Source organism: Salminus brasiliensis, chromosome 22 (genome assembly GCF_030463535.1).
Source record: "Salminus brasiliensis chromosome 22, fSalBra1.hap2, whole genome shotgun sequence".
NCBI classification, from domain to species: Eukaryota; Metazoa; Chordata; class Actinopteri; order Characiformes; family Bryconidae; genus Salminus; species Salminus brasiliensis.
The window spans coordinates 11256170-11282144 of record NC_132899.1 but is presented as its reverse complement, the minus strand read 5'-3'; the positions used below and the strand labels follow the sequence as shown (position 1 = coordinate 11282144).

General features: G+C 42.2%; 2 protein-coding genes across 4 annotated transcripts in view; both read right to left on the bottom strand.

Moving 5' to 3' along the window:
* Positions 1–12214, bottom strand: part of usp54b (ubiquitin specific peptidase 54b) — a 134904-nt gene extending 122690 nt beyond the window's left edge. For all 3 annotated transcript variants that reach the window (XM_072667213.1, XM_072667216.1, XM_072667218.1), the window contains exon 1: positions 12125–12214. The gene's annotated coding sequence lies outside the window, so the exon portion shown is untranslated. The remainder of the gene's footprint in view (positions 1–12124) is intronic.
* A 2361-nt stretch (positions 12215–14575) lies between these two features.
* myoz1b (myozenin 1b) lies at positions 14576–22519 on the bottom strand. The gene is made up of 5 exons (XM_072667656.1): positions 22432–22519; positions 16832–16995; positions 16499–16583; positions 16127–16301; positions 14576–14810 (listed from the first exon to the last, which is right to left on the bottom strand). Exons 1-5 carry the CDS (start codon positions 22517–22519, stop codon positions 14576–14578), a joined length of 747 nt encoding a protein of 248 aa, XP_072523757.1.
* Between the last annotated feature and the right edge of the window lie 3456 nt (positions 22520–25975).

Genomic DNA, 25975 nt, shown 5'->3' with positions numbered 1-25975 from the left:
AGTTGAGCCCTGTGGAACGCCACAAGTTCTTTTAATCATGTGTGATAAAACTATATATCACGATATGTAAAGACATTTTTTATGATATACAATATCTATCACAATATTTCACCATGTAAACATAATGCACTAACAGTGTACATTTTTAAAAACTGCTATCCAAATATTCTCCCATAATGAGTACTGTGATTTTTACTTAAAATATGCTGCACTCCCCTGGATTACATAATACTGATTACACTCTTTGTAATGAAACGTGCAGTTAATCAGTGCTCTTTAAGCACTGACGATTTGCACAATACACTCATAAAAGCATTTATCACGGTACGATAAAATATTGTCATATTGCCCAGCTCTAGTTGAAATATACAGTACATATAATTTCTGTCAGACAAAAACCTTCATTTTTGATGTTTTTCACATTTTGACATAATTTGGCAGGCATGCTTTACTTTGCTTTGGAGATACAAGGATTCTGCATATAGTGTCACTTCTCTTACCAGTGTGGTTCCTATGCTACAAGTATGAACACATCTTGAAGACCACCCAACCCTATCTAAATGTAAAATGTCATGCTGTGGGGCACAGTGGAGGCTGACAATATTAAAGACTACCTAACTTTACACCAAACCTGTCAGCACCCCATGAAGAACCATTTAAATAAATACATTTTCTCCAGTCATTTATTTAATGATGGATTTACTGATGTCCCACACTACTTTCCTCTCTCAGTAATGTCTCTCTCTCTCACTCTCTCTCTCTCTCTCTCTCTCTTTCATTCCTCTCTGCTTCACCTCACTAGCACTAGCATCCCTCTGCATGTCGACTCCATCCCTTTCTCCAATAACTCCACTGCACCTGCCAACTTCATCTCCTCTTCCTGTCCGGCACGCTGCCATCACCCCATGTACACTTTCTCCTGCGCACCAGAGCCGGCCGCCTGCACCTGCATTTCATTCATTTTTTAGTTTCTGTTCACACTGGCTGATCTGCATTCAGTGAGTATAGGCTGAAGAACGATAATGATATAACAATATATGGCATCTGTATTGAATAATAGAAATGCTCCAAAATTACACCTACTGACATCCACTGATTTATTTATATATTTTTAATGTTTTAATTTTATTTTATTTTAACTTATGTAAATTATATATGTCATATGTAAATGACATATCATGACATGTAATTTAGATTGACCCTGTATTGTACATCATTCAGAAAATATCCTACACTGTTAAAAATATAAGATCCTTGAGGAACCTTCAAGGAATGTTTTTCTTCTAAAATCCTTTTCTTGAAGCTTCCTCAAAGCACCTTAGGAGGTTTCTCCACAGATTCAAATGGGAGAATCTCCAAAAGTTCCTCAAGGATCTTATATTTTTAACATTGTAGGCTAAAACACTCCTTATAACTTGAGTGAATGGATGAAGCTGTTTATGCTGTAGAAATTAGTAACCTAAAACTTACTTCATGTGGTAACAAGTGGATTAAGGTTTTATTCAACTCAAATAAAAACTTGATAGACACTAAACTTGAAACATTGGTTCATTCAAATTGAAACACCAGTCCATTAAAATCAGTTGCACATGATAATAGAGATCTATACTTACTATACTTTAATTAATTATAGATTTGTTCAGCTGGCTGTGTGATGTTTAACTTCTTGACCAAAAAATAGGTTGGCAGGAGAAACTGATATGCACACAGGGATGGGCAGCTTATCTGAAGACGTGTGTTTGTTCAGCTGGTCTGCCATGGCTGCAGTTCAGCTTTCTCTTTCTCCTTCCTCACACAATCACCGCTACACTGCCTGTTACAGCTAAATGATGTGGTCTGTTCTCAGGGTGTACGGTGCAGTAGAGGTGTAGAGGCAGGAGAAACTACTAAAACACAGTATTACTATTATTATTCATCAATTTCCAAATCTGATCCAAAGCGGCATGGTGGTGCCACAGGTAGTGTCACAGAGCTCCAGGAGTCAATCCTCGCTCTGATCGCTGTCTGTACGATTGCGGTGTGTTCTTTCTGTGTCCGTGCGGGTGCTCCAATTTCCACCTGCCTCCCAAAAACACACATGGTAGGCGAACTGCCTGAATTGCCCATTGGTGCAAGTGTGTGAGTGAAAGATTGCGTGTGAGAGTACCCTGTGATGAACTGGCGTCCTGTCCAGGGGGTATTTCTGTCATGCGCCCAATAATTCTAAGTAGGCCCCGGACCCACTGCGACCCAGACTAGACAGAAGCGGATCAGAAGATGGATGGATAATCTGATCCAGTGAATCGGAATTAGAGATGCTCCAGTCATATTTTAATGGGTCAGGTATTGACTGTTTTAAGATCCTTTGTTTTTACTACTGTGGTCAAGAAGAGCTCCCCCTGGTGTCCTCTAGCCACCATTAATACATTATTCACAGAGCATGGTCAGAAGGTCTTCAGTTTTAAACCATCACTGGACTGCACGCTCAAAACTGAAAGCGGTATGCAGTTGGGGTGGGCAATATGACGATATTTCATCGAAATGTGGAAAATTTTGTTACTGTTAAAAATAATGTGCTTTTAGGAGTATATAGTTGCTATTGTCTATAGTTGCTATTGGAGTAAATAGTTGCTTAAAGTACACTGCCCAACTGTATGTTTCATTACAGAGAGTGTAATTGGTCCATGTTAACTAGACTATGTTAATATTACATTATTAATTAACAGACTCTTAGGGCCTTTTTTTGGATTAAAGAAAATATGATGGGGGCAGTCCTACAGGAAAAGGAAGACCAAAGCATACAGATTACTTTAATCACGACATGGCACCCTTTTTTATCTTATGCAAGTAATGACGCCCTGGCTAAGCAACATCAATGGAAATATGAGTCATTAGGAAAAATCTGTTGGGGTTTCTGTGACATTTTGAAAAGGCAAAACGTCTTTGCTCACATTTTTCTTTCTCTCTCTGTACGCTCAGTCTGTCAGCTTATTCATTCTCAAATAATATTACACAATTGACTTTTTTAAAATGGCCTAATCAATGCTTTCTCATTTCTGTGAGTTCACATTCTACATGACATCAATACTTCATGTGCAGGCCGCGAAAAAATTCATTACCATGCGAGCGCTGCCTGTGTCTAATAGTGCTCGTCTCATCTCACAATTGCCCCTTTGCAAGAAGCTGTGAAGTGAACCGAAATCAACTTCACATGCATAAACTATGACACAAGCAGGGACCCTCACAGGCATCAGAAGAGGTCCACCATGCAGGCTGCTGCCTGGCTGAAGGAGAAAGCCACGTGCTACTAAGACGGAGAGCAGAAACCCTGTGCAGCAGAAAAGCTTGCCGGCTGAACGGCTGACTGCAGCCGCGCTCTGATCCTGCTTAATGACTGCATAAGAACGAAATTAAGAGGAACGCTTCCATGCACAAGCCCATCCTGGAGACACGCACTTGGGTGCTCAGCAGGGAACACATGTGATCCTTCAGTCTGGGCTGTTCCAAAGCAGATAGACCGGCACTCTCCTTTTCTTTTCTTCTGACTCGTTGTACACCTCTGCACGCCTGATCAAACGGGTACCTAATGCTTAGTGCTCCCTTATTAAGACTTCATCATAAAGTAATTATGTTAACCTATCTTAAGGTGATAGTGCCATAAAAAAATCTAATTTACACAGTTTTCCTCTACCCCAACTGTAGTCAATGAGCCAAGGGAAGCTGAACTGGAGCTACATTATATGTCCAAATGTTTGCGGACAACCCTTCTAATGAATGCATTTAGCTACTTGAAGTTGCACCAATTGCTGACACGGACATGCACACACACACACAGCTTGTCTAGTCCCTGTAAATAAGTATTGTCAATAGAATAGGACTCTGGAGAAGATAAACATCAACCTATTGGCACCTAGCCTAACGCCAGGTGTGGGCTAAAGGGGTATAAAGCCCCCCAGCATTGAGCTGTGGAGTAGTGGAAGAACTGTGTTCTCTGGAATGATGGTGCTCCATCTAATACTTCTGGGATGAGCTGGGGTGGTGATCATCCAACATCCTGACCTGATGTATGCTCGTCTCTGAATGCAATTAGATGCTTGGACAAAATCATTGCAATATTGCAATATATATTGGGATATTAAAAAATACAGGACTTGAGATTTCAATGAACCAACATGTCCTAATACTGCACTCTACATTCACATAATTGGATTAAAATAAATGAGACTGGGCAACATTTAATTTGATTTGCCATACATAGCGTTGTATGTCCTGCAATGTGAATATTGTGCATACCCACATTGCGATGGCAATGATAAAATTATATATTGTGCAGCCCTAGTATTTTGTACCTTAACCTATGTAGATCTTAGGTGGTCTAAGCTGGGTTATGCTGATCTGGAGCTGTTTGACCATCATACCTGTATCTAAAACATGATCACCATATTATTACATAATATTACAAATACTAGTTTATGCTATTTTGGAACTGTTTGACCAGTCTACACTTGTCTAAAACAGAATTAATGCTGGTTTATGCTGATCTAGAGTTGATTGACAACCATATCTGCCTCCAAAACAGAACAAATGCTGGTTTATGCTTATCTGGATCTGGTTTACCATGACACTCATATCCAAAACAGACCAAATGCCATTTCTTGCTGGTGTGTAGTAAATCAATTTTCATTCCGTTGTTCAAAACACAGCAGTATATCAACTTTCAGCATACCAGTGTTTAAAAGCCAAAACATGACTGTTACTTTTAGCATGGGATCCTCCAGAGATCCCTTTAGTCACAACAAGCCTAAAAACTGCTGTAGCAGTAATTTAGAAGCCTGTCTATATTTCTAGACAAAGTCAGAAAACACATACATAGTATATAGGCTTGCCAGTTACATTAGCTTTAAGGGTCCAGTGACAAACTAAATGTCCAACCTTGAACATCCAACATGTCTTATTCAGGATTACAAAACAATTTGGGTTTATCTGCCAAACTTTAAAACTAACAGCCAAGCAGAATCTGTGCTAAGTCATTTGTAGACTTTTTCCTAAGAAGACAGAGCACCCTTAAGAGTGCCCTTGAGGTTGGAGATCTTTGCAGATGAGCGAGGTTGCTTCTCCATTCACACATTAATCAATCAGGAGCCGTGCAGGTTCTCTAAAGCTCTGGAGCGAAGCTCTGCAGTGAGCTAATTTAGTGCCAAGAACTGGCGCTGGCAGCCATTTTAACCCGCCCTCACCTGGAGTGCCTCCATCTCCGTCTGTAGCATGGACCTAATGTGGATCTCCACAGGCAGCCTTCCACCACCCACTCCCCTCAGCAGACAAGGAGTCTGGAGTGGCGTGGTCACACACTCATTGAGGTGACATGGGTTACCATATCAACGGTGTGACAGTCAGAGAGTCATTAGAGCGCAATCTCAGCAAACTGCTGCCGCAACTCCAGCAGGGTGACAAACTCGAACAGCAGCCCTCTGCTAATATCACTGCAGCTCTGGAGTGGTAGGTGCTCATTCTGCTCACTGTAAAAATGTACTGGGTTGAAAAAAATAATACAAAGGAGACCTCTCATATGTGGCTAGAAGCCCTGGGGCCTATGGTTGGCACCCAAACCACAGATTGTCGCCTCGCTCTCTGTCAGCTTCCTGCGGTGAACCACAAAACCACACTGCAAACTGCCAGGACGTGCCAGGGTACCGTTTGCCGCTGGAGCAAAAGTGGGCTCAGATAGAGGAGATAGATGATGCAAGCTTTGAGGCTAGATCTGACTGAGGACAGAACAGATTTTACACAACACAGTACTGAGTGCCGTTCTTGTTCGCCTCTCCCCCTCTCTTTCTCTATTCTCCTTTGCTCTCTCACTGCTTTGCCTCATACTTATCCTGTTCCCTTACCTCTCTCTCTCTCTCTTTTTATCCTTCTGCTTCTCCTTCAAACCTGAATAATATGAGGCACAATGTAGTTACCTTGCAACTGGGTTATGTGTAGCTCCAAATAGACACAGCCAACAAAGGGGAAGGCCCAAAGTTCGCTCTCCTGGCCTTTCCTCAGCCCTCTGCACAGCCAGCTTGTCAAGACAAAGTAGCTGATGTCTACCTGAAGCTGGTATTGCACCTTCCCAGCATGACATAATAACTTTCCCTACAGACATCCAGTCACAATGACAAACTTTTTGTTCTGTGAAATACATTAGGAATGCTCAGAAGGGATTGCAGAGACAGTTTTTCTTGTAAAATTACACCGCCTTCATGAAATCATTCACTTTATACTCTTTGTAACCACCACTGAAATGTGATAACCAGGGCCTCTCTGATTATCAAGCTAAATTGTATTCATTTGGTTTGTCCTGTTTAGTTTCATTTAGTTTAATTTAGTTGAGTTTAGCTGGCCTAGTGCCGTGTGACGTCATTTCAATGCACAGAAGCAATGACTTGCTTATAGCATGGATGTAGTTACTATTTTTGCTAAATCATGTCCTCCCTAGAAACCTCTTCACTCTCAGGATTCAAGGCCATTCTGGTGAAAAATGCTCAAAATATTGAGATTAGAGCAGTTTTCTTTACCACAGGGTGTGATAGAAATGAATGGGATTTTTGGAATCACTACTGTCTTACAGAAACACAATCCAAAACAGAATACAGTACAATCTTCAGAGTAGCTCCGTTATGTTTCACAAAGCACACACACACACTTCTCATACACACTTCACATTCCCCAACACACAATGAGGGCAGTCCTATAAAGCTTAGGCATGAAGTTCAGAGGTGTACATTAGAAGGCTTTTGACATCTTATTAAGGGCTTGAGAATTTTCTGGGTTTGGGGGTTGGCACATCGGGCACTGAAACGGTCTATTAAACTTTATTTATCTAAGCTGGTCCAACCTGTGCATGCAATTAGAGTTCTGTAGAGTAAAGACAACTCACATACAACTCACACCATAAATCAAATATTGATCCTCAAAATCGTATCGACCAGACCACAAAGAATTGTGCACTGTTGCACCCTTAACAACGACAACACCCGTTTCTGTTTAGAAAGGGGGGCACCGATCCAACTTTTTATTTTCTGATACGATACCAACATATAAATCTTGCATATTGACCGATACTCAATACCAATCCAATACCACTGTTGAATGAATAATCTATATACCTCACTATGTGAGATAAATGTAAGGCATCAGAATTGACTTAAACATTAAAGCAAACTAAATGAACCCAGATATAAATGATTCAATTGTTATTTATTTGTATTTATTTGACTAAAACAAATAATAGTGTTGGACCTTTTCACACAGATTTCATTTTTTTTTATTATGAAGATCCCCCACTCACCCCAACTCTCTGGCTGTTCTTGAGTAAACAGAGCAGGCTGCTAAAGGCGTATGTGCATGGATTTTACCTGTTTTTCCGAGCTGGATTATTCACTGACAGGTCTAGGGCATGTTGGTTAGACAGGGTAATACCTGCTGTTTGCTATGATATGTATCATGGCTGTATGTTACTCTGAGTTATGAAGCCTAGAATACCAGCTGTGTGGGATTCGGGTTCTGTAAATGGATCGTTCCCATGCATGAGCTTAATTATCCAATACCAGATACAGCTGTTTTGTAAGCATCAAGACTGATAACCATAGTATCAGTATCGGATTGTTTCCCTATATATAAACATTACAATTCTATAAGTGTGTTAATGAATCTACACCCCACTGCTTTGCCTCTGCTCCCCCTTCCATAGGAACCTGTGCTTTTATTCACAAGGACATAAAAAGTCACTATAAAGTCAAGGGCAAGAAAGAGGATGAGATGAGGCAGACTGGTGAGGTTACAGCTGCAGATCAAGATGTCATGTCATCTTGTGATAGATCTTTCTCTCCCTGACTCTCCATTTCCTGCCTTGGCCAAGCTGTATAGTTTTTTTCCCCCTTTGTGTCACATTAAATAAGGGCACACATTTGACGTGTATGTCACTCTGCCTTTGTTACTATTCTGGTACAATGAGTAAAAAGGAGCTGTCATGCATTCTTATGCTGTGTCTAAAAGTCGGAAAAGTACCTTCCAATGACATAACCTTTTACAGCCTTTACCACAAGCACGTCTGCCGATAATGTCCATAAAGTAAACCATTCAAGTGCTCTCAAGTTGCTTGTTTAAGTCGTCATGTCAGCAATGATTTATGAAGCATTTTCCAGTAGAGCACTGGCCGTGTTGGGCTGGATTCATAGCTAAACACTTGAATGCCATTTGCATGGTGAAATATATATATACACATATATACAGTTTATATACACAGTACAGTACCAGTCAATTTATGAATATGTGCTGTGTACTGGGGACACACAGGTGTCCACTGTAGTTAGGATGTCCAGGGTGGGGGTGTTCAAGTAGGCATAAGTTGTAAGTTGAACTAAAAGGAGATGATATGGTCATCTAGGCTATTACAGTTATTTATTGGTCTTGCTAAATGGGTAAATGTAAATGTATTTATGCATATTAGCATACTGTAGCTGCATGGTTTGAGAGGTATTTCCACCCTCTCAGATATACATTGCCACGATCCTACAACTTAGGCCTTCTTGAAATCCCGCCAGCCACAACATTTAAACTTTGTGTCCCCAGTGTCCTCTAAATATGGTCACCCTAGCACCCTATATTAGGATTTTTTTAAGATAATGATCAGCACTCATTCAACCAGTGGAAACATCCCAACAGTGCAACCATCCTGAGAGTGCTCGGATTACCAAAATTCAGATAGCACACACTCTTCAATACATTTTCATGTTTCAGCTTTAGCAGCTCTAAAAACGTTCATTTCAGACAAGAACCAAGAAAACTAGACATGATACTGAAAGACTGACCGGTGGAGACAATGATATTGCCAATCTTGTTACAATGGCACCCACCCAGGGGTGGAATACACGTTACGCAACAAGTGAACAGTCAGTTCTTGAAGGTGATAAAGGTGTTAAAAGCAAGAAACACGGTCAAGCATAAGAATCTGAAACACTATGACAAGAGCCTCTGTGATGTGATGGCTAGACAACTGGGTCAGAACATCTCCAAAACATTAGTCAGGTCTTGTGGGAGGTTCCCAATATGCCGTTGGTAGTACCTACCAAAAGTGGTCCAAGAAAGAACACTCTGTGAACCAGCAACAGGGTCATGGGCACCCAGGACTTATTGATAAAATCCATGGAGGCCCCACTTCACAACATACAGGACTTAAAGGGTCTGGTGCTAATGTCTTGGTGCCAGATACTACAGGACACCTTTAGAGATTATCTATATAAGACTATCTATATAACCCATGTGCCACTGAGAAAATTCCATTTAAATGAATAGGCACTAATACAAACTACGCCCTCTGGGTCATACAGATAGGTTTATAACTGCAAACCTGGAGGGACACAGACCAGCACATGTTGCAAAGAAATCATCAAAATGTGCTGGACTCTGACTCACCAGGACTGGAGCTGACCACCTCTGGCTTAAGACATGTGGCCACTTCCCTCCTCAATCACAGCTAACACCATTGAGCAATTCCACTCAGCCTCTGAGAAGATATATAATCACACAAGCTGATAAAAATCCAATCTTCCTCTTTTCCTCTCAGCTGTAAACACTTTGAGTGATGGGCCAGGAGAGGGGGCTTAGAACAGCTCGACAATAATGTTGGGTAAGAACTCTGACCTGCACTGCAAGACCAATTCAGCCAGCTCTCAGAGAGCTCCTCGTTTCATTTTGCTCGTTGGAACGACGAGCAATGCTTTTCTGATGACCTCCCCGCGGCCCACTGCTGTAAAGCACACAGGGCTTTTAACAGGCCTCAACAGCTTTTGTCAGGGATGGAGCCGCCATCAGCCAAGTCCAATATGGGTCACAAATAAACAAACAGCCACAATAAACACGGCGCTACTATTAATGAGGCCACAGACTAGCAAAGAAGGATAAAACAGGCATGAGTGTGCCTGTGAGCTCATATCAATACTCAGTACTTCTGATCATTTGATGTGAGTGCTTTTAGTGTTATGGCTACATTGTCAAGTGCACCTGATGGAAAATGGCTTTTCCCTTCAGTCAAGACAAATGACATGCACTCAGACTAAACTTTATGCTGTATCCCAAACACAGACTATAGTCAGCTATAAATAGACTCTGAACTCTAAGCACCCTACATAGGTCAATATTAAGGGTTTAAGGGTTGAAATGATTAAATTCAGGTATTCTGAGCCATGAGTCATTATTATTTATTTAACATTTTGTATTATTAGCAAAGTGCCATCAAGTCTGTTACTCCTAGTTCCTTAATGACTTGCTCATTATATATCTGATTGTATCCCCAATTTAACAACAAAGGTACAAAATCATGATTAATTGAACATCTTACCATGACTATGATTAATGAACGATTATTTTAATGAACGACAGGCACAGCATTTTACTTCAGTACTAGCTGCTCAAGTTGCTCAGTTGGCTCTGTGTTTGAGTTCTCCTCTAAATTGCTTCCATGTCTCAGACTGGACAGGGTGGATTCACATGACGACACACGGGAGTATGTTTTTAAGGAGACAGTACATGAACACACACAGTAGCAAAAGTATTACAAAATAAAATATATAAAAGAAATAATCATAATCATCATGGGCAAGATAACATGGGTTAAAGGTTCTGTATGTTGATTCATTTTCAAGTAATTGCACAGCCCTACCAGCCAATGCTTTGCTAAAAGCAAACCTTTCATGTTTTAAAGTTCTTTGTCTGGATGGAGGATTCTGGAGGATGATGGAGAACCTGTTGTATATGTATATTCTTTTAAAGAACCTTTAAAAACCTTTAATACAACACTAAAAGGATTCCACTATTGTTACAAGTCAAAGAACATTTATTGGTACTGCAGAGAACCCTTTTATCCAACAGTGCAGTATAGTGGTTCCCAACCCTTGTCTTGGAGGACCCCCGGCTGCATTTCAGTGTTTACACAGCTCCCAACACACCTGATCCAGCTTATTAGCTAATTAACAAGCTCTTCCTGAGTTGAAGGTGGTGTGTTAGAGCAGGAAACCAGGACCAGGGTTGGGAACCACTGGTGTAGACCACTGTCTCATATGGCTCATACAAACAGTGTACCAGTGTAAAACAGTGCTCGCCAACCCTCTTCCCCCTTCCCAGCTCTGTAAATTTAGTGTTCTCCAGCTAATCAGCTAATGAACAATCCCTTCTGAAGTTGAGGGTGGTGTGTTGGAGCAGGAAACCACCAAAATGTGCAGTAAAGAGTTGGCTTGGGACCCACAGGTGTAGAACACCATCTCATATGATCTTCTAACAATCTCCCACTATTTGAAGACTCAGATAAATGAACTGAAACAAAGGAATTCAGACACATTATGACACAGATCCAAGATGAGGACCATTTGTCCACTAGCAAGGACATGTGAAACTCCAGAGTGCTGGAGAACTTTGTTGGTGGAGCTGCACTTGGCTTTTCCAGCAGCTTCTGCAGGACCATGTGCTCGCCTGGTGGATGCAGCACACATGTGTGAGGTGCGAGGCAGTGTGAGGCGAACTGCGATCACAGGAAATGTGAGGAGTGCGCTAAAGCTGCATTAACTCCAGCTGAACGCAGCAGATCTTCCAGCAGTGAACAGTTTGAGACCCCATCAACAAGTACGACGCAAGTGAATCGATTGCGAAATGGGGGTGGGGGGTGGGGGGCATAACGGGGGTAAAAAAAAACAAACACACTAAGTGTTGTTTTACTGCGTAACGCCTGGGTGCTTTATAGGACGCTACAGGACCTGACTGACAGCGTTCTGACTCGAGCTGGCTGGGCGCTCTGGATGAGGGATGCTGAGCGTGACGGTGCATTTGTGCACCGCAGAGGATAAGATAGGAGAGGAAAGGAGAGGAAAGGAGAGAAAGGGACAGGAGAGGCCCCGCGCCACGCACGCAAAGCAGCGGATCCGGGAAAGAACCGAGACAGCACACACACCGCTTTACGCACACACATACACGCGCGCGCGCAGCACACAGGAACATCTGGAGTGCTGGACGGAATGGAAGTTGCACTCTCAGCCTCGCCGTCCCTGCCTCTCCTACGCTCCACACCTTTCCATCGCCTTAGTGAAGTTAGAGGAAAGCGCGCACTCACCTCTGCTCCTTCCTCCAGATGCGCTCCCTCCGGTCAGACGCGCTCCCAGTGCCGCTAGCCGAGCGGAACCCGGGCGAAACCTGCGCCGCACATTCCGAAACATCCAGCAGGAGCAGCGGCAGCAGCAGCAGCGCCATCCAACGGCTACGCACCGAGCTCTCGCGAGAACACTGTTTTTCCCCCCTTCAGCTTTACAAGTATGTGTATTGGCCTCCACCAGTCTGACATCATAGCCCGAGCTCCATGCCGCCACCTAGCTGAGCACACGCGAAGTGCGCGCAAAGCCATTACGTAATCACCTCTTTCTCGCTGAATTTAGCTCTGTGGAGAGGATCAGAGGACTGCGTGGTGCGTGTTAGTGGACTCTACCTCCGTTTAGAGGGTAGTGTGGTTAAAGGGTGTGGAGAAGGACATCCCAAAACATGTCCTGCTTCTCATTCTGACCACTGACCTCCACAGACAGAGGGGTAAGATATGTAAAAGTCATTTATACACAGGGCTGGATGCAAGGGGATGCCAAAAGGAATGACAACAATCATCCATCCCCTTGTAAACCTGACAAAACCCCCCACGCATTTCTATCCCTGTTGGATTAATGCTGGAACGTGGTCTCACCTGTGATGTCTGTTATCTCTGCTTTACTTCCATCTGAGATTTACTGTGCCCTCCAAGTTGCAGCAGATGTAAGAAATGTAGTAAAGCTATATAGAAGATCCCAAAAGTGTCCCAGAAGAAATGTACCAGACATTTTTGTTTGTTTGTTTGTTTGTTTGTTTGTTGTTTTTGTTTTTTGCATCACCTTCACATACCGCTCCATGCCTTCAATTCTACTTTATTAGTCTAAGTTACAAAAACATTTGCAAAAGGTGCAATTATGCCTGTTTTCCCCACATAAGGAAACACACATTACATTGACAAAAGTATTGGGACAAAAGTATTGGAAATCAAGCTTATTAAAAAAAGAGCTTATCCCGCTTTTGTCGGTGTAACTGTCTGTACTGTCCTGGGAAGATTTTGTAGAGCAATACTGCAAGGATTTTTTAATTGCATTCAGCAACAAGAACATTAGTGAGGTCAGGATGTTGGATAATCACCACCCTACTGCATTTCCCCAAAAGTACTGGATGGAGCACCCACCATCATTCCTGATGACACAGTTCCACTGCTCAACAGCTCAAGGAGCTTTATACCCCTCTAGCCCACACCTGGCATTAGTCATGGTTCCAAATGATTTCATGGTTATCTGCTCCAGAGAGTCCTATTCTATTGGCAGTGCTTTTCTACAGGGGCTAGGCAAGCTGTGTGTGTGTGTGCATTTGCACATCTGTGTCAGCAAGGGGTGCAACTTCAAGTAGCTGAATGCAATTCATTAGAAGGGGTGTCCACAAACATTTGGACATATAGTACACTTTTATTAGAATAATGCATCCAGTCTATATTCAATGTTTTATATTCATCAATGAAGTCAAAATTATTTTTTTATATTATATGAGATTGATGTTTTCCATCTTTCCAGCTTGATGGCATAGTATGATGTGGGAATATCTGGCTAGTGGGTAGGAATTGGCCACAGCTAATTTTGGTCAACACTGAATCAAAATAAAACAGAGAGAGATATTTTAGAAATTACTGCCTCTCAACGTGACTAGAGGCAGAGGTGTACAGACAGTAATATAAACGACATAGGCATTTATACACTGGGCTGGAGGCAAGGGGATGCCAACAGAAATGACAGCAATCCATTGTAAACCTGCCATTCCCTATTTTTGGTCATTAAAAAGCAAGTAATTATAGCTTCCCACAGCACCCCCCCCCCCCCAACCCCCCATGGTCATTTCAATCAACATTCATTTCAACCCTCTTATTTTTTTCTTTAATTGGACCACTGTTCATACACTTCACTTCTTTTATTTTTACGTTGAAAGATCATCATTCCACAGTAATGAGTAGAGGTTTCCTGCTCTGCTAAACAGATATAAGGTATTCTTCTGTCTAATCTGTCTAGCCTCCTTGATATGTGTAGGCCATGGTTGTCACGAAAGGCTTTCATTACAGCGAATCAAGCATAATCTATTCTGCAAACATGAAAATGGCTATGTGTAATTTACTGCAATGGGCTTCCATCCGTGAAAACAGCAAATGGCACACCAAAATGTAATAAGCCAAGTGGGATCTCATCTCCTTGGGCCGCTCTACACTCGTACATGCAAATATGTACACATCTATTACAGTTCCTCCTCTATCAGGTGAATGTGTGGGCACACTAGGTCCCTAATGAGAAAGCATGTGCACATGGGTGTGTAAGTAAGTGTCTGTGTTTGTATGTTCGCATCACAACAAGTGTGTGTGTGTGTGTGTGTGTTTGTATCAGTGTGTGTGAATAGGGTCTATGTCTTGTAGAATGTACATATGTTCTGTGTCATAGTGTGCCATAGCAGGGTAACAGGGTCCTCAGAGGTCATCCGTCTCTCCGTCGAAAGGGATAGCGTCCAGATCCATGTGGATGTGGCTAGGCTCTTCGTTGCACACCCAGCCGATGGGAGTGCGGTTGAAGGAAGGTCGAGAGCTGATGTCTAAGTGAAACGCTTGCAGCGGCTCTGGCTCCTCGGGGGCTGCTTTGACTTCAGGCATCTCGAAGGTCTGCAGGCGAGAGGCCTTGTTGAATCCACCAAAGGGCAGAGGTGTCCTGTAAGACCAAGCAGAGAAAGCGTCTTACAGTAATGAGTGATGAGTGGGTCACAGTAATGCGAAATCAAGCAATCACTGGGTCCATCTGACTCGTGCAGGGTCGCTGTCAAAGTCTAATTTTAGCCAGGATTCCTCAAGTTCACCTGTTTCAACCAGTAAAGCGGCAAAATGAGAATTTCTCTACCGGGCCAAATTAATTGCCAAATATTTATGTATTTATTTATCCATTTATTGATAGATTTTTTTTTTACATTTATTGATTAATCGATGGAAGAATCCAAGAAGAAGCCACTTTCCATTAATAAATGATCAAAATAAAAAAGTCTTCTTTAAGATTGCACAGACTGCCAGTGTGGATAAGGGTGTAGGATGACTTCCTGTGGACTGAAATATAGCTGAACACTGGGACCAACAATTTTGAACTGAGCTCCAAGTGGTTCAGCAGTCTAATGCGCTGCCAGGGGTTGTGAGTTTGAAACCCATGCCACTTTGTCATCAGCGTTCAGAGTCAGAAAAAGCACAGCTGGCCGTGTTCCCTTCAGGTGATTAGATGGAGCTCTCTCCCCTCATCCCTCTTAAACTGATGTTCGCCGGCACAGGCATCTGTTAGCTGGTGCAGTGGAGCTAGGAACCTGGAGCTTTCCTCCAAGCATGTCTGCTGCCCAACAGTATCGCATTGGCAGCGGTTTAAAAAGAGGTGGGAGCATTGTTAGTGCTGGGTTTAGTGGGTGGGTTTACTGGCAGTACCAAACTGGGAGACAACGGGGAAAATTCGACAAACAAATAAAATAAATACAGTAAAATAAGCCAAATTCTCCTACAGAATCCAACTCCTTTTTACATTATACAGGTGTTGAACACAAATAAAAAATAAATTGTAGTTATTTATTTGGCTTTAGGCGCTGTACTGGTGTTTGCTGTAAAGGAAAATCTGGAAAAACAGAAATAGTAAACATAAAGTAGTGTGCACGTGATGTGCTTACATGAAAAAAAGAGTAGGACTAGTTTGTTTTTATAGTTCACTGTAGGTCTGTACTGTGAGATAAAACCACATCAACAAGTCTGTGCGACCTTGGATGAATGAAGACCAGGATGTGGTTTGAGAAAAGTTCTGGGCATGCATTAATAGATCCCAGTTGGCCTATTATGGACTAATGGCTTCTAGTATTTGTTTAGCCATGTAGCTCCAGTACACAACTAAAGAAGCAAAATCCGGACACCAAACAGACATGGCTTACTGACTACTTCTTAGGTGAGCGAAAAAAATATATATATTTGATATTTGATGGTCAAACGTTTTGGTTTATTCCATACCTATTGAAACTCTTGTACTTGGGGAGGTCCTGGTACACATAAGGCCCTGGCATTTGTGGCTTCATGGTGGCTTTGAGCTCTTCGTCGTCCTTCATAGCACGCTCCCATGGCGATACGTATGTTTTAACATACTCACTCCTCCTCTTCTGCTTCTCTGCCTCAGGATCTACTTCATCTGTTGATGATGTCCATAATGGAAAACAACAGTTCAAAGCCTCAAGGTAAAACATGTGACATACAGAGACCTCTAAATAACCTTATATGTCCTATACATGTGCTGCACTGCTCTGCTTACTGGTCATTCTGTGAATCATAATGCCTGAGTCATGACAGCACTGCATATACACACATCTACTGGAGGTCTCGCTCTACCTTTTGGTAGCTCTGGTTTAGGGGCGGGAACAGGTGGGGTCGTCATTTCGCAGCCTAGAGAGGGCACCAGTTTCTGGAGATTTTCCTGGGAAAGCACCAAACACAGAGCCAATAAAACAAAACTCTTCTCGATCAGGGTGGGCAATTCTGGTCCTGGAGGGCCGGATTCCTGCATAATTTAGTGCTTTTCCTGTTCAAGCACACCTGATTCGAGTTACCTGTAAAAGCCAGCTTTAGTAAGTCTGTTAGAACTGGAAAATCAGCAAACTGTGCTGGACTCCAGCCCCCATTGCCCACCCCTGGTATCGACACTCTTGTAGCTCGTAAGCTCACCAGGTTCTCAGTACTGATGATGAACTTCTCCACTCTCTGCTGCCTCATCTTGAACATCTTGGAGCCTTTGCCCTTCATAAGCGACAGCTCCTCCAGCATCACCTCCTTTGGGGTCTTAATCTTGGTCCCCAGGTCAAATTCTGTGGCCTCTGGTTCTGTCTCCTCTGAGAATGACAGGGGACAAAGTGAAAACAATGGGCCTCATTCACCAACTGTTCTTAAGAAGAAATCTCCTCTTAAAACCCACACACAGTTTTTACGGATTCTGACATTCCCATGTTTTCTTATTTGGGATTTACGAGGACAATGGGATTCATCATTACATGAGCATAGCTGTGAACGCTACTGCACTTTGAAAACACACAATGGACCTCAATCTGACGTAGACTTTTTGTTACGAAATATTTAAGAACATTTTTAGGAAGATATTGGAATGAGGCCCTCTCACTGAGCATGGCCAAGCACCGTCAGCAAGCCACTGACAGTCTGACCAGAGCCCAGGCTGCACATAATGTCCAGAGGTGTGAGTTAAGTACACTTTGGAATTCACAAAAAAGCCCTTCAGGCTCACCAGCTCTCAAAGTAAAAGATGTATTTTCTTTTTACTCCACAATAAAAGGGTCTGATCCATTTTACAGGATGGACAGCACACTCCTGTGTCGTTCGTCATAAAAAGCTCTTGGTTCGTTCTCCTGTTTGATATCAGCCATAAACCCTGGAGTCGAGCCACAGCTGATGCTAAAGAGAAGGATGCTGTGCTGAGTGCTGCTTGCATTACATCGTAAATCAGGCTTTTGGCCCTGCTTTTGCTTGCCCAAGCAAGCATATGTGTGTGTGCGTGTGTGTGTGTGTGTGTGTGTGTGTGTGTGCATGAATACATGTTTGCCATTTCAATACCTCAGTCCCTAGGCTTGCCTGTAGATTTAGTTGCCGTGCATTTGCATTTGTGCATGTATTTCCTCAGGTTACAGTAACCTCCCCTGCAGCTATTCTTCCTCTACAGGCTATTCCCACTTGGAAACACACACTGCTGCTGAGTAATTAATTATATTATCTGGTAATGAATAAAAACCTCAATTTTTGAGGGTTATGCAATGCTGTTAAGGCAAACCGAGTGATAAAGGCATAGTTGTTTCCCCCATACTCTAATCTCCCTTCTTCAGTGTTTCTCTCCATTATCACCTCTCATCTTTCTGTGTTGCTGTGGCCATTTATGATCCGATCAACAAGACTTACATTGTCATCTGTCATTTAGCAGTTTGAGGTGAAATAATACAGGAGGGATGACAAGATCTTGCACCTAACCATTCAGGTTACACATAGGGCCCCGCAAATTCCCTTCACCCATACTTTAATCACACACTACATCGCAAGCTCTTGCTCTTTACAGGGGTCTTTAGGTTGGCACCTCCTTTCATCAGCGTTTCGCCTCTAAAGGGCTCAACAGTGAAGTCTAGTCCCAGACCGCTATCTCCTTCAAAGCTCACTTCATGAGAACAAGGCATTTACCAAGAATGGTTACAGTTCCCAGGACTGTTTTTTTTTCTCTGCAGAACGCATTGGTTGGCAATTTGCACCAACAATAAACAGGAATACCCAGCATTCATTGCGAATTCAACACTGACACAATGGCAGAAGATCAGTGCTACTCAGTCATGTTGCCCTGCCGACCACCATTAGCCCAAACAAAGAAGAAGAAGTGCACCTGGTTTGTTGTGAAGCTTGTACATCCTTCTGTGGTAGCCTTAGAATAAGTTGGTTGACTTTGGATAATAGTAACTAACAGCTTGGCCTGGTCGTAATGTGAACTGGGCTCACTGTATCGCACAATAGCAAGTACGCAGCACATCTCAATAGGTGCCCTTCGTCCTTGTGTTTTAACCCCATCATGATGGTTTGGTACGAATACATACCATAATCACCCCTAAAATCAATATAGAGCTGTGAGCCCAGAACTGAAGACAAATGACCATTGAAACTGACATTGTAAAAAGACCCTGTAGTCATTATGTTGACAACACAACTTAACTACAGTCTTGCAGGCCTTACCATTTCCTTTTGAAAGACTAAAATAAGTTATTGAACAGTAAGACATAGCCAACATTTACACAAGAGAAACAGCCAAACGCAAAGTTCATTTGACAGTTATTTTGACTGCTAAATAATGTGAGGTGACATGAATTTTATTCTAGTAAAATGAGGGAAAAAATAATGCTTGAAACTAGAGAACTTTTCTGTCCGCAGGCTAATAATTACTTTAAATCAGTGGTCTCCAACCCTGCTGTTGGAAAGCTACCTTCCTGTCGACTTCATCCAAAGCTATTCACCTCCACCTGATCTAACTAATTACGGCCTTCAGAAGTCTTTAATTGGCTGAATGGGGTGTAAGCTTTGGGTTGGAGTTAAAACCTGCAAGAAGGAAGTTCTCCAGAAAGAGGGTTGGAGACCGCTGCTTTAAATAAAGTTCAAATAAAGCACTTAAAATGGGAAATAATAGACAGGCACTCACTTTTGGAAAAACTGACCTTTCCAAATAGCGATTTGCAAACCTCCCCTGGAAAGCTACCTTCCTGCAGACTGCAGACCTTCCTGGATCTAACCCTAATTCATTCCTACTCTACTTGAACCAACTAATAATTGCCTTCAGAGGTCCTTGATTGTCTGAAAGAGGTTTGATAGATTTGGGCTGGAGTTGAAACCTGTGGAAAAAGTTTTCCAAACTTTCAAAACTGACATTTGCAAATAGTGAGTTACGAATGATCTGCTGGATTTTTACACCAGCCTCTTCTCAGTCCTCTATAAACCCCTGGCAGGTACAGAAACACATACACTGATCACACTTCACATATTGCGTCCACAGCATCTACCCTGCATGTGTGCTTTGGGGGTGGCAAAGAGAGACAGAGGGGGCTGACCGTTTGAAGGGCAGAAGGAAAGTTAGAGTGAAGAACTGGAGCTGCTAGAAGTCTTCCTGGAACATCCCCGCTTAGCAGCGGTAATTTGGCTGTTAATTGGGACGGCCGTGAAAGAGGAGCTGTGTACTGACAATGAAGGAGAGCGGACATGTTGTCCTGTAAACAGACGACTCATTATGAGCGCTGTGCCTGGCAGATGAAGTGGGAGCATCCAATAGGATTAATCAGCCTTCACACACACTCATGTCACACTCACACAGAGTTGCTCATTAGAGGACAGCAGTGGAGAGTCATACACACACATGCCCACCACTAAACACACACACACTGACAGCAACTCTGAGATACTGTAAGTGTAGGATAATTGGGTGAGTACACACACCTTATACTAACTGCTCGTCATATGCCTTGATTTACAGTGTATGATGCTAATGACTTTATACAAGGCAGGAAGCAAATCGCCCTACTACATTTTTATGACTATTATTATTATTATTATTATTGCTCTGATTTCAATACTTGGTATCTACAACAAGTTAGAAGGAACTGTACAACAGAACAAAATGCTCATTTTCATAAAGCCACAGTTCTCAGATGACCATATCAATGCAAAAGATATAAATCAACAGCAACTGGCTACACCTATGAGGGACAAAAAAATTAAGAAATTAATATAAACTTATTATAATAGAAGTGGGAGAGTGTTAGGATTTTGTGTAGCATTATACTTTAAAGCAACATTATAAAACAATTTCACCTGAAAATAGCAGCATCACTTGATGGAGAATAGCTTCTCTGTTATTGCCACTCTGGGGCTTAACACTGTTACTGCACTATGTAACTTTGCTGGAGCTACACAAGACCTCTTGCCAGCACTGTGTAACTGGATGCCCACCTGGGTCCCACCAGTGCAAGTGATAGGATCAGTAGGGGTTAAACATGGGCTCTATTTGGGTTGTACATTGCACATGGGGCCTAGATGGGACCCTGGTGGGATTAGGGTGAGCTGTAATGATGGGGACTTTTTGGGAAGCACAACTGGGTGCCTAGTATCAACACATGAATAAACCTACTCAGAGCCCATGCCCACCTGGAACCCATTAAGCCCACAATCCACCCACGTGATCCCCAGATGAGCATGTTGGCTGGGCTGACTGTAATATAGAGAATGGCATCTCTGTCATTGCCACTCCAGGCCAGAACACTGCTACTGTACAATGGTGGAGCTCTCACGAGAACTGCCTAACGAAGCATACATTTATTTAGGGGATTGTAATTTTTGTGACATTTATAGCAGAAGTAAGATGTAAGTTTTGGATTTATGCCCATTACCTATTAGGGAGTTTATTGTATTATTCATTATTTTGTTAATGGATCAATTACTATAATAAGACATCCCAAAGAGGGGTTTAATTGTTAAACACCCACATTGAATCATGATGAAGACCCACAAACTGAAATTGCACAGTGGATTAAAGTCAACATGAATCCAAGATCATAAAACACTTACTGCGTTACTGTACTGTGATGTACCCTACATGGACAAAAGTATTGTTTCTACTAAAATCAAGGAAATCATCCTGCTTTTGTTGAAGTAACTGTCTCTACTATCTAGGGACGACAATCTACTAGATTTTGGAACATTGCTGTGAGGATTTAATTGCATTCAGTGACGAGAACATTAATGAGGTCAGGATGGTGGATTATCACCACCCCACCTCCTTCCCAACTCCCCAACTCCTCCCAAAAGTACTGGATGAAGCACCAACCAGCATTCCAGAGAACACAGCACATATGTGCCAGCAGTGGGTGCTACCTAAAGTAGCTGAATGCATGCATAAGAAGGAGGTGTCCACAAATATTTGGACATCAGAGAGCTGTTTCTGTTTGCTGATAGGTGGAATGGTGGGTGGGGGAGGTGAAAGAATGATATTACTGGTTAAAATTAGTTTACCCATGCGCTGGTGCATGGTGACATCCCCCCAAAATCCTATGACTTTTTTAAGAAAGGCAAAAGCTTTTTCATTTGAATGGAAGATTGGGAACAAACAGGATTGCTGTAGTGTAAATATAATGCATCATGCTGAATATGAACACTGCTAATGCTAATGACTTTTGATTTCAGGTTAGCTTTAAAGGTCCACATACAAACACCAGTATACAGTCTCTGCACTGTTGAAAGTAGTTGAGCCAAGTAATTATAATCAACCATTCCCTAAGTGACAAGTACATGTCTCATATTATGTTCCAGATTGATGGGACATTTGTCTGAATGTTGCTCAGTAGGAATTTACACCCAGAAGAGTAGCTGTGCTCTACACAGGGTTTGAGAAGGCCAGCTGACTCTCTGGTTTAAAGGGTGCTGGGAGATACAGGACACCAGTACATTCAGCAACTAATGATGAGTGATACTTCCAGCTCTTCGCTGTGTAGAAACAGAAAGCTCCAGCTTTTTTTGACCTAATCTGTGTGTGCCACAGTTGTATCACTTGCTGACTCACACACTTTAGCACCTGCCCATTAGTGTCTGTCATTAGTGTGTTTCAAGTTTATAGTTGTTCTACGTGTAGAGAAACATGACACATTTCTTTCATGTGGGATTTAATTAGAGATTGCATATTAATGCTGGAGCAGTTTATTTAACTGCCACCCATCAGCTAAACACGAGGAAGAGAAGATACTGACCGTCTTGTGTGACGTGGGAAAGGTCAGTGATGATTTTAGAGGGCTTTTTCCTCTTGTTTGGAGGAGCAGGAGTTCCAGACAGGGGCATCTCTACAGCCTGTGGTGGTATAATCAGAATCACATCATCATGTACATAATAAAAAATGTTACCGTAACTGTCAGGCTTATTTACACTGGTGGCTTTTATAGATATCCATTAGGCAATTTATTCTTCAAACATCTCTTTCAGCTCCTTTTAAGCACGGCCTGCCACTTATTTCAAGAATATCACATTGGAAAATACCTTGAAAGTTAATTGGGAGAACTCACAGGGTGTGATAGATTGAGATTAATTTAAGATACAGACTAGTAACTCAATCATTAGCGTTTATTTTTAGCTACATTCAAAGAGCAGGTACAGTTACTCACACTGAAAATATCTTCATCTAACAAATGAACTCAAAAAGATTCCTTCAGTCCATCACACAGCTTTCACTCTCTTTTTTAGTGAATCCTCTAGTGTGAAATATTAGCCTCGGTCTTTGAGAAGAATGCCACAGGAAAAGCATAAACAAGTCTCTTGTTGCGGTGAGGATATTTCTGTTTGAGCAAACTAAATAAATCCACCGTTAGCAGAGGAGTGTGGCCTGCTCAGCAAATTCCTGAAATGTCCCACGTCTCTACACCAGGGCATCTGCAAAATTACTGTTGGCTCCACTATCTAAAAGGCCTTTCTACAAAATGCTTTGCTATTGTGTTTAATATACTAAAGTGATATTATTCATTGAAGCCGTAAAAAATAGAGTCAATAAGCAGCCGATAGACAGATCCCACATGTTCTCACTGGAGTAGGCCTCGTCTGGGCAAATAGACAACTCCTCAATTAATGAGTCATTCTTGCACTGCGCAGGTTAAAAACAGCCTGTTCTTAAGGCCGTACAGATCTGTTTGGAATTCTGTTCTTTACAGAAACTGAACCCTCTGAGTAGATGAAAGTGTTCTCTGTGTTCTCAGAAAAATCCAAATTACGGGAGTTACTTTATCTCACAGCAGTGATTTATGATATTAGAACCTAGAGCACTGTGAGCAGACCACAAACCTCGGTTCAAAAGCAGCAAATCTTGTCTGTGTTTTGGGCAGAACAGTGGAAAGCGGAATAAATCAGCCCAAGCTCCTCTCGCGTGTCAGTCAAAGCTAAGATTAAGAGCTCATTACATAACTTTGCTTTTATCACCCTGAGTTTGGCATTCATCGCCTGCAGTTAAAGCGCTGCCCTGGCACAAGCCCCCCCTCTTACCTAAGACAACAGAATCCTTTAAGAAGAAAATGAAGTTAAATGAAAGTTTTAACAGAAATCCCAGAAAAGACTGGTTTTGGATAAATCCAAATCCTCTGTACTGGCACGTCCTGGGCTTCCTCTGCTGTTGCTGCTGTTGCTGCTGTTGCTGGTGTTGCTGTCTTCTACATGCCACAGAGAGCAAAAGCAGAGCAGCGTTTGGGGTGGCAGGGTTTTTTGGCCTGGGGGGGTGGGGTCTTTCAGTGTGGTACAAAGAGCTCAGGCAAAGAGCAGGGGCAAATGGTGAGGGAGATACTTTTCTTGCAGATGCTTCCCGGGCCTATATATAGAACGGTGGAGAGCAAGGAGTTTTGAGAGAGGCCCCCCACACGAGGAACGCATCTGCTTGGAGGAAAGCAGCTTGGACTGGATTCAGCAATCAGCGATCAGCAATCACTGTTGAAATATGTGAAGTTTTCCAATGTGTGGGCTAATATGCCACATAGGGTAGTAGCTAGTTTCATTTACTTAGTGAAAATATAGTACAGTTACATTTTTTACGTCCTGAGAGATGTTTGGTGTTTTGGTGGGTTTTGAGTCATGATGAGTCATGATGTCAACTAAGCAATTGCAGAGCTTCACTAGCCTCTGTATCCAGCTTCTTACTATGCTATATGTAATGTATTTATTTTTTTTTGCCTCATGCCGTCTCCAGCCCATGTCTCCCATACCTATGTCTGCCACTCATCAAAAGCAAGACGAGAACCCAAGACCCAAAAGGGGAACCTGTCTTCATCTGTTCGTCACCGGATAGCTCCACACAACAAAACATTTTTAGTGGATAAAATTATTTGTAATAGGTTAAATGTTCTATTCTCAAATGAGAAATATTGGATCATGTGAGATATTAAATTAAACAGATATGAAACAGAGCTAAAAAATATCATATTTTTGTAGCTCAAATCTGTCTCAAGCTTTATCTTTTGACTACAGACCAAACATAATAGAGAAAATAAAAATTAACTTCAGTTCCTCTTTTGGGACTTACTGTCATTATTTTATTGAAGTAACAATATTTCAAGTACAGTTTTAGGCTACTCAAGCCACTTCTGCTAATGTCTGTGTGCAGGAGTGAATTAGGGATAGTTAATATGGTATATTACCATTTGCTCAAGTCAGCAATTTGGCTCGAACCGCAGGCAGTAAAGCTGATTTACTCAGTATAATAAGGAAAGGAAATAATTTTCCCTCTTGTGTTGTGGGAATGATCTGGTCTTGATTGCACAGGGCATTTGCAATGGTGTGAAGCGTCTCTATTAGAGATGCTCTGTATTCAGCGGCCTTCCAGTGGGCGGCTTGGGCAGTGGAGCGTTTGACAGAGCCCCCGAATGAAGACTTATTGCTCTCAGAGAAGAGGCAAGCTTATTTACAGTCTGCATCCCACCAATTTAGAGTCTGGACAATAAACCCAATACTGTGAGCAGAGAGAAAGAGAGAGTCCTGTCAGTGCTATCCAGCCTCAGACCTTTCAGCATCAGGTCCTATAACATGGCTGTACAACTCTTTTAACAACAACTTTTTAAACAGTACTGTGGACACCTGGCAACAATTACTGACTTGCAGCATTTTCTCATTTTTGCCATAAGATTCAGAATTGATAATGCTGCGAGTTATCGGGAGCCAAGGCCCGAGAAGGCACAATTGGCCTTGCTCTCTCTTTAGGATGGGTAGATGGTGCTCTCCACCCTCATCGCTTTGTTGCGATGCTGGGCATCACTGGCGTCTCCAGGCTGGTGAATTGGAGCCGGGTATGCGATACTTTCCTCCAGGCACGTTGGTTGCCTGGTGATGTTGCATCGGAGGCAGTTTGAAAAATGAACGGCTTGACTGTGCGCACGTTGGATGGAGGGTTTGCTAGTCTGCCCTCACTGGTGTCAGGGGCATTGCATGTAATGGGGGGAGATTACGTACGGATTGGGTAATTGGTAGTCCAAATTAGGGAGAAAATGAGTGAAAATCGGATAAAATATTTTTTTTAATGCAATTAAATTGTTAAATGACAAAACAATATAAAGCAATATCATTAATATAAGCTACAACTAGGCTACTAGTACAGCTATTAGCATATTAAATACATATGTCCTGTCTGTTTACTGTGTCTAATGTCTGTTGTATTTATTGTGTTGTTCTGGTTCCTGCCTAGCCTTGCAAACCTTTAGTAAAACGGTGGAACCAATTTGATAGCAAGCTAACATTAGCTAATCACCCACTCAAACGGTTTGTCATTTT

Excerpts from the sequence above, each read along its gene's own strand:
- myoz1b (XM_072667656.1), bottom strand. The coding sequence starts at position 22,519 with ATGCCCCTGTCTGGAACTCCTGCTCCTCCAAACAAGAGGAAAAAGCCC. Across the intron at positions 16,996-22,431 it reads TTCCCACGTCACACAAGACG|AGGAGACAGAACCAGAGGCC; the intron begins GTCAGTATCTTC and ends TGTCATTCTCAG. Across the intron at positions 16,584-16,831 it reads TCATCAGTACTGAGAACCTG|GAAAATCTCCAGAAACTGGT; the intron begins GTGAGCTTACGA and ends GTGCTTTCCCAG.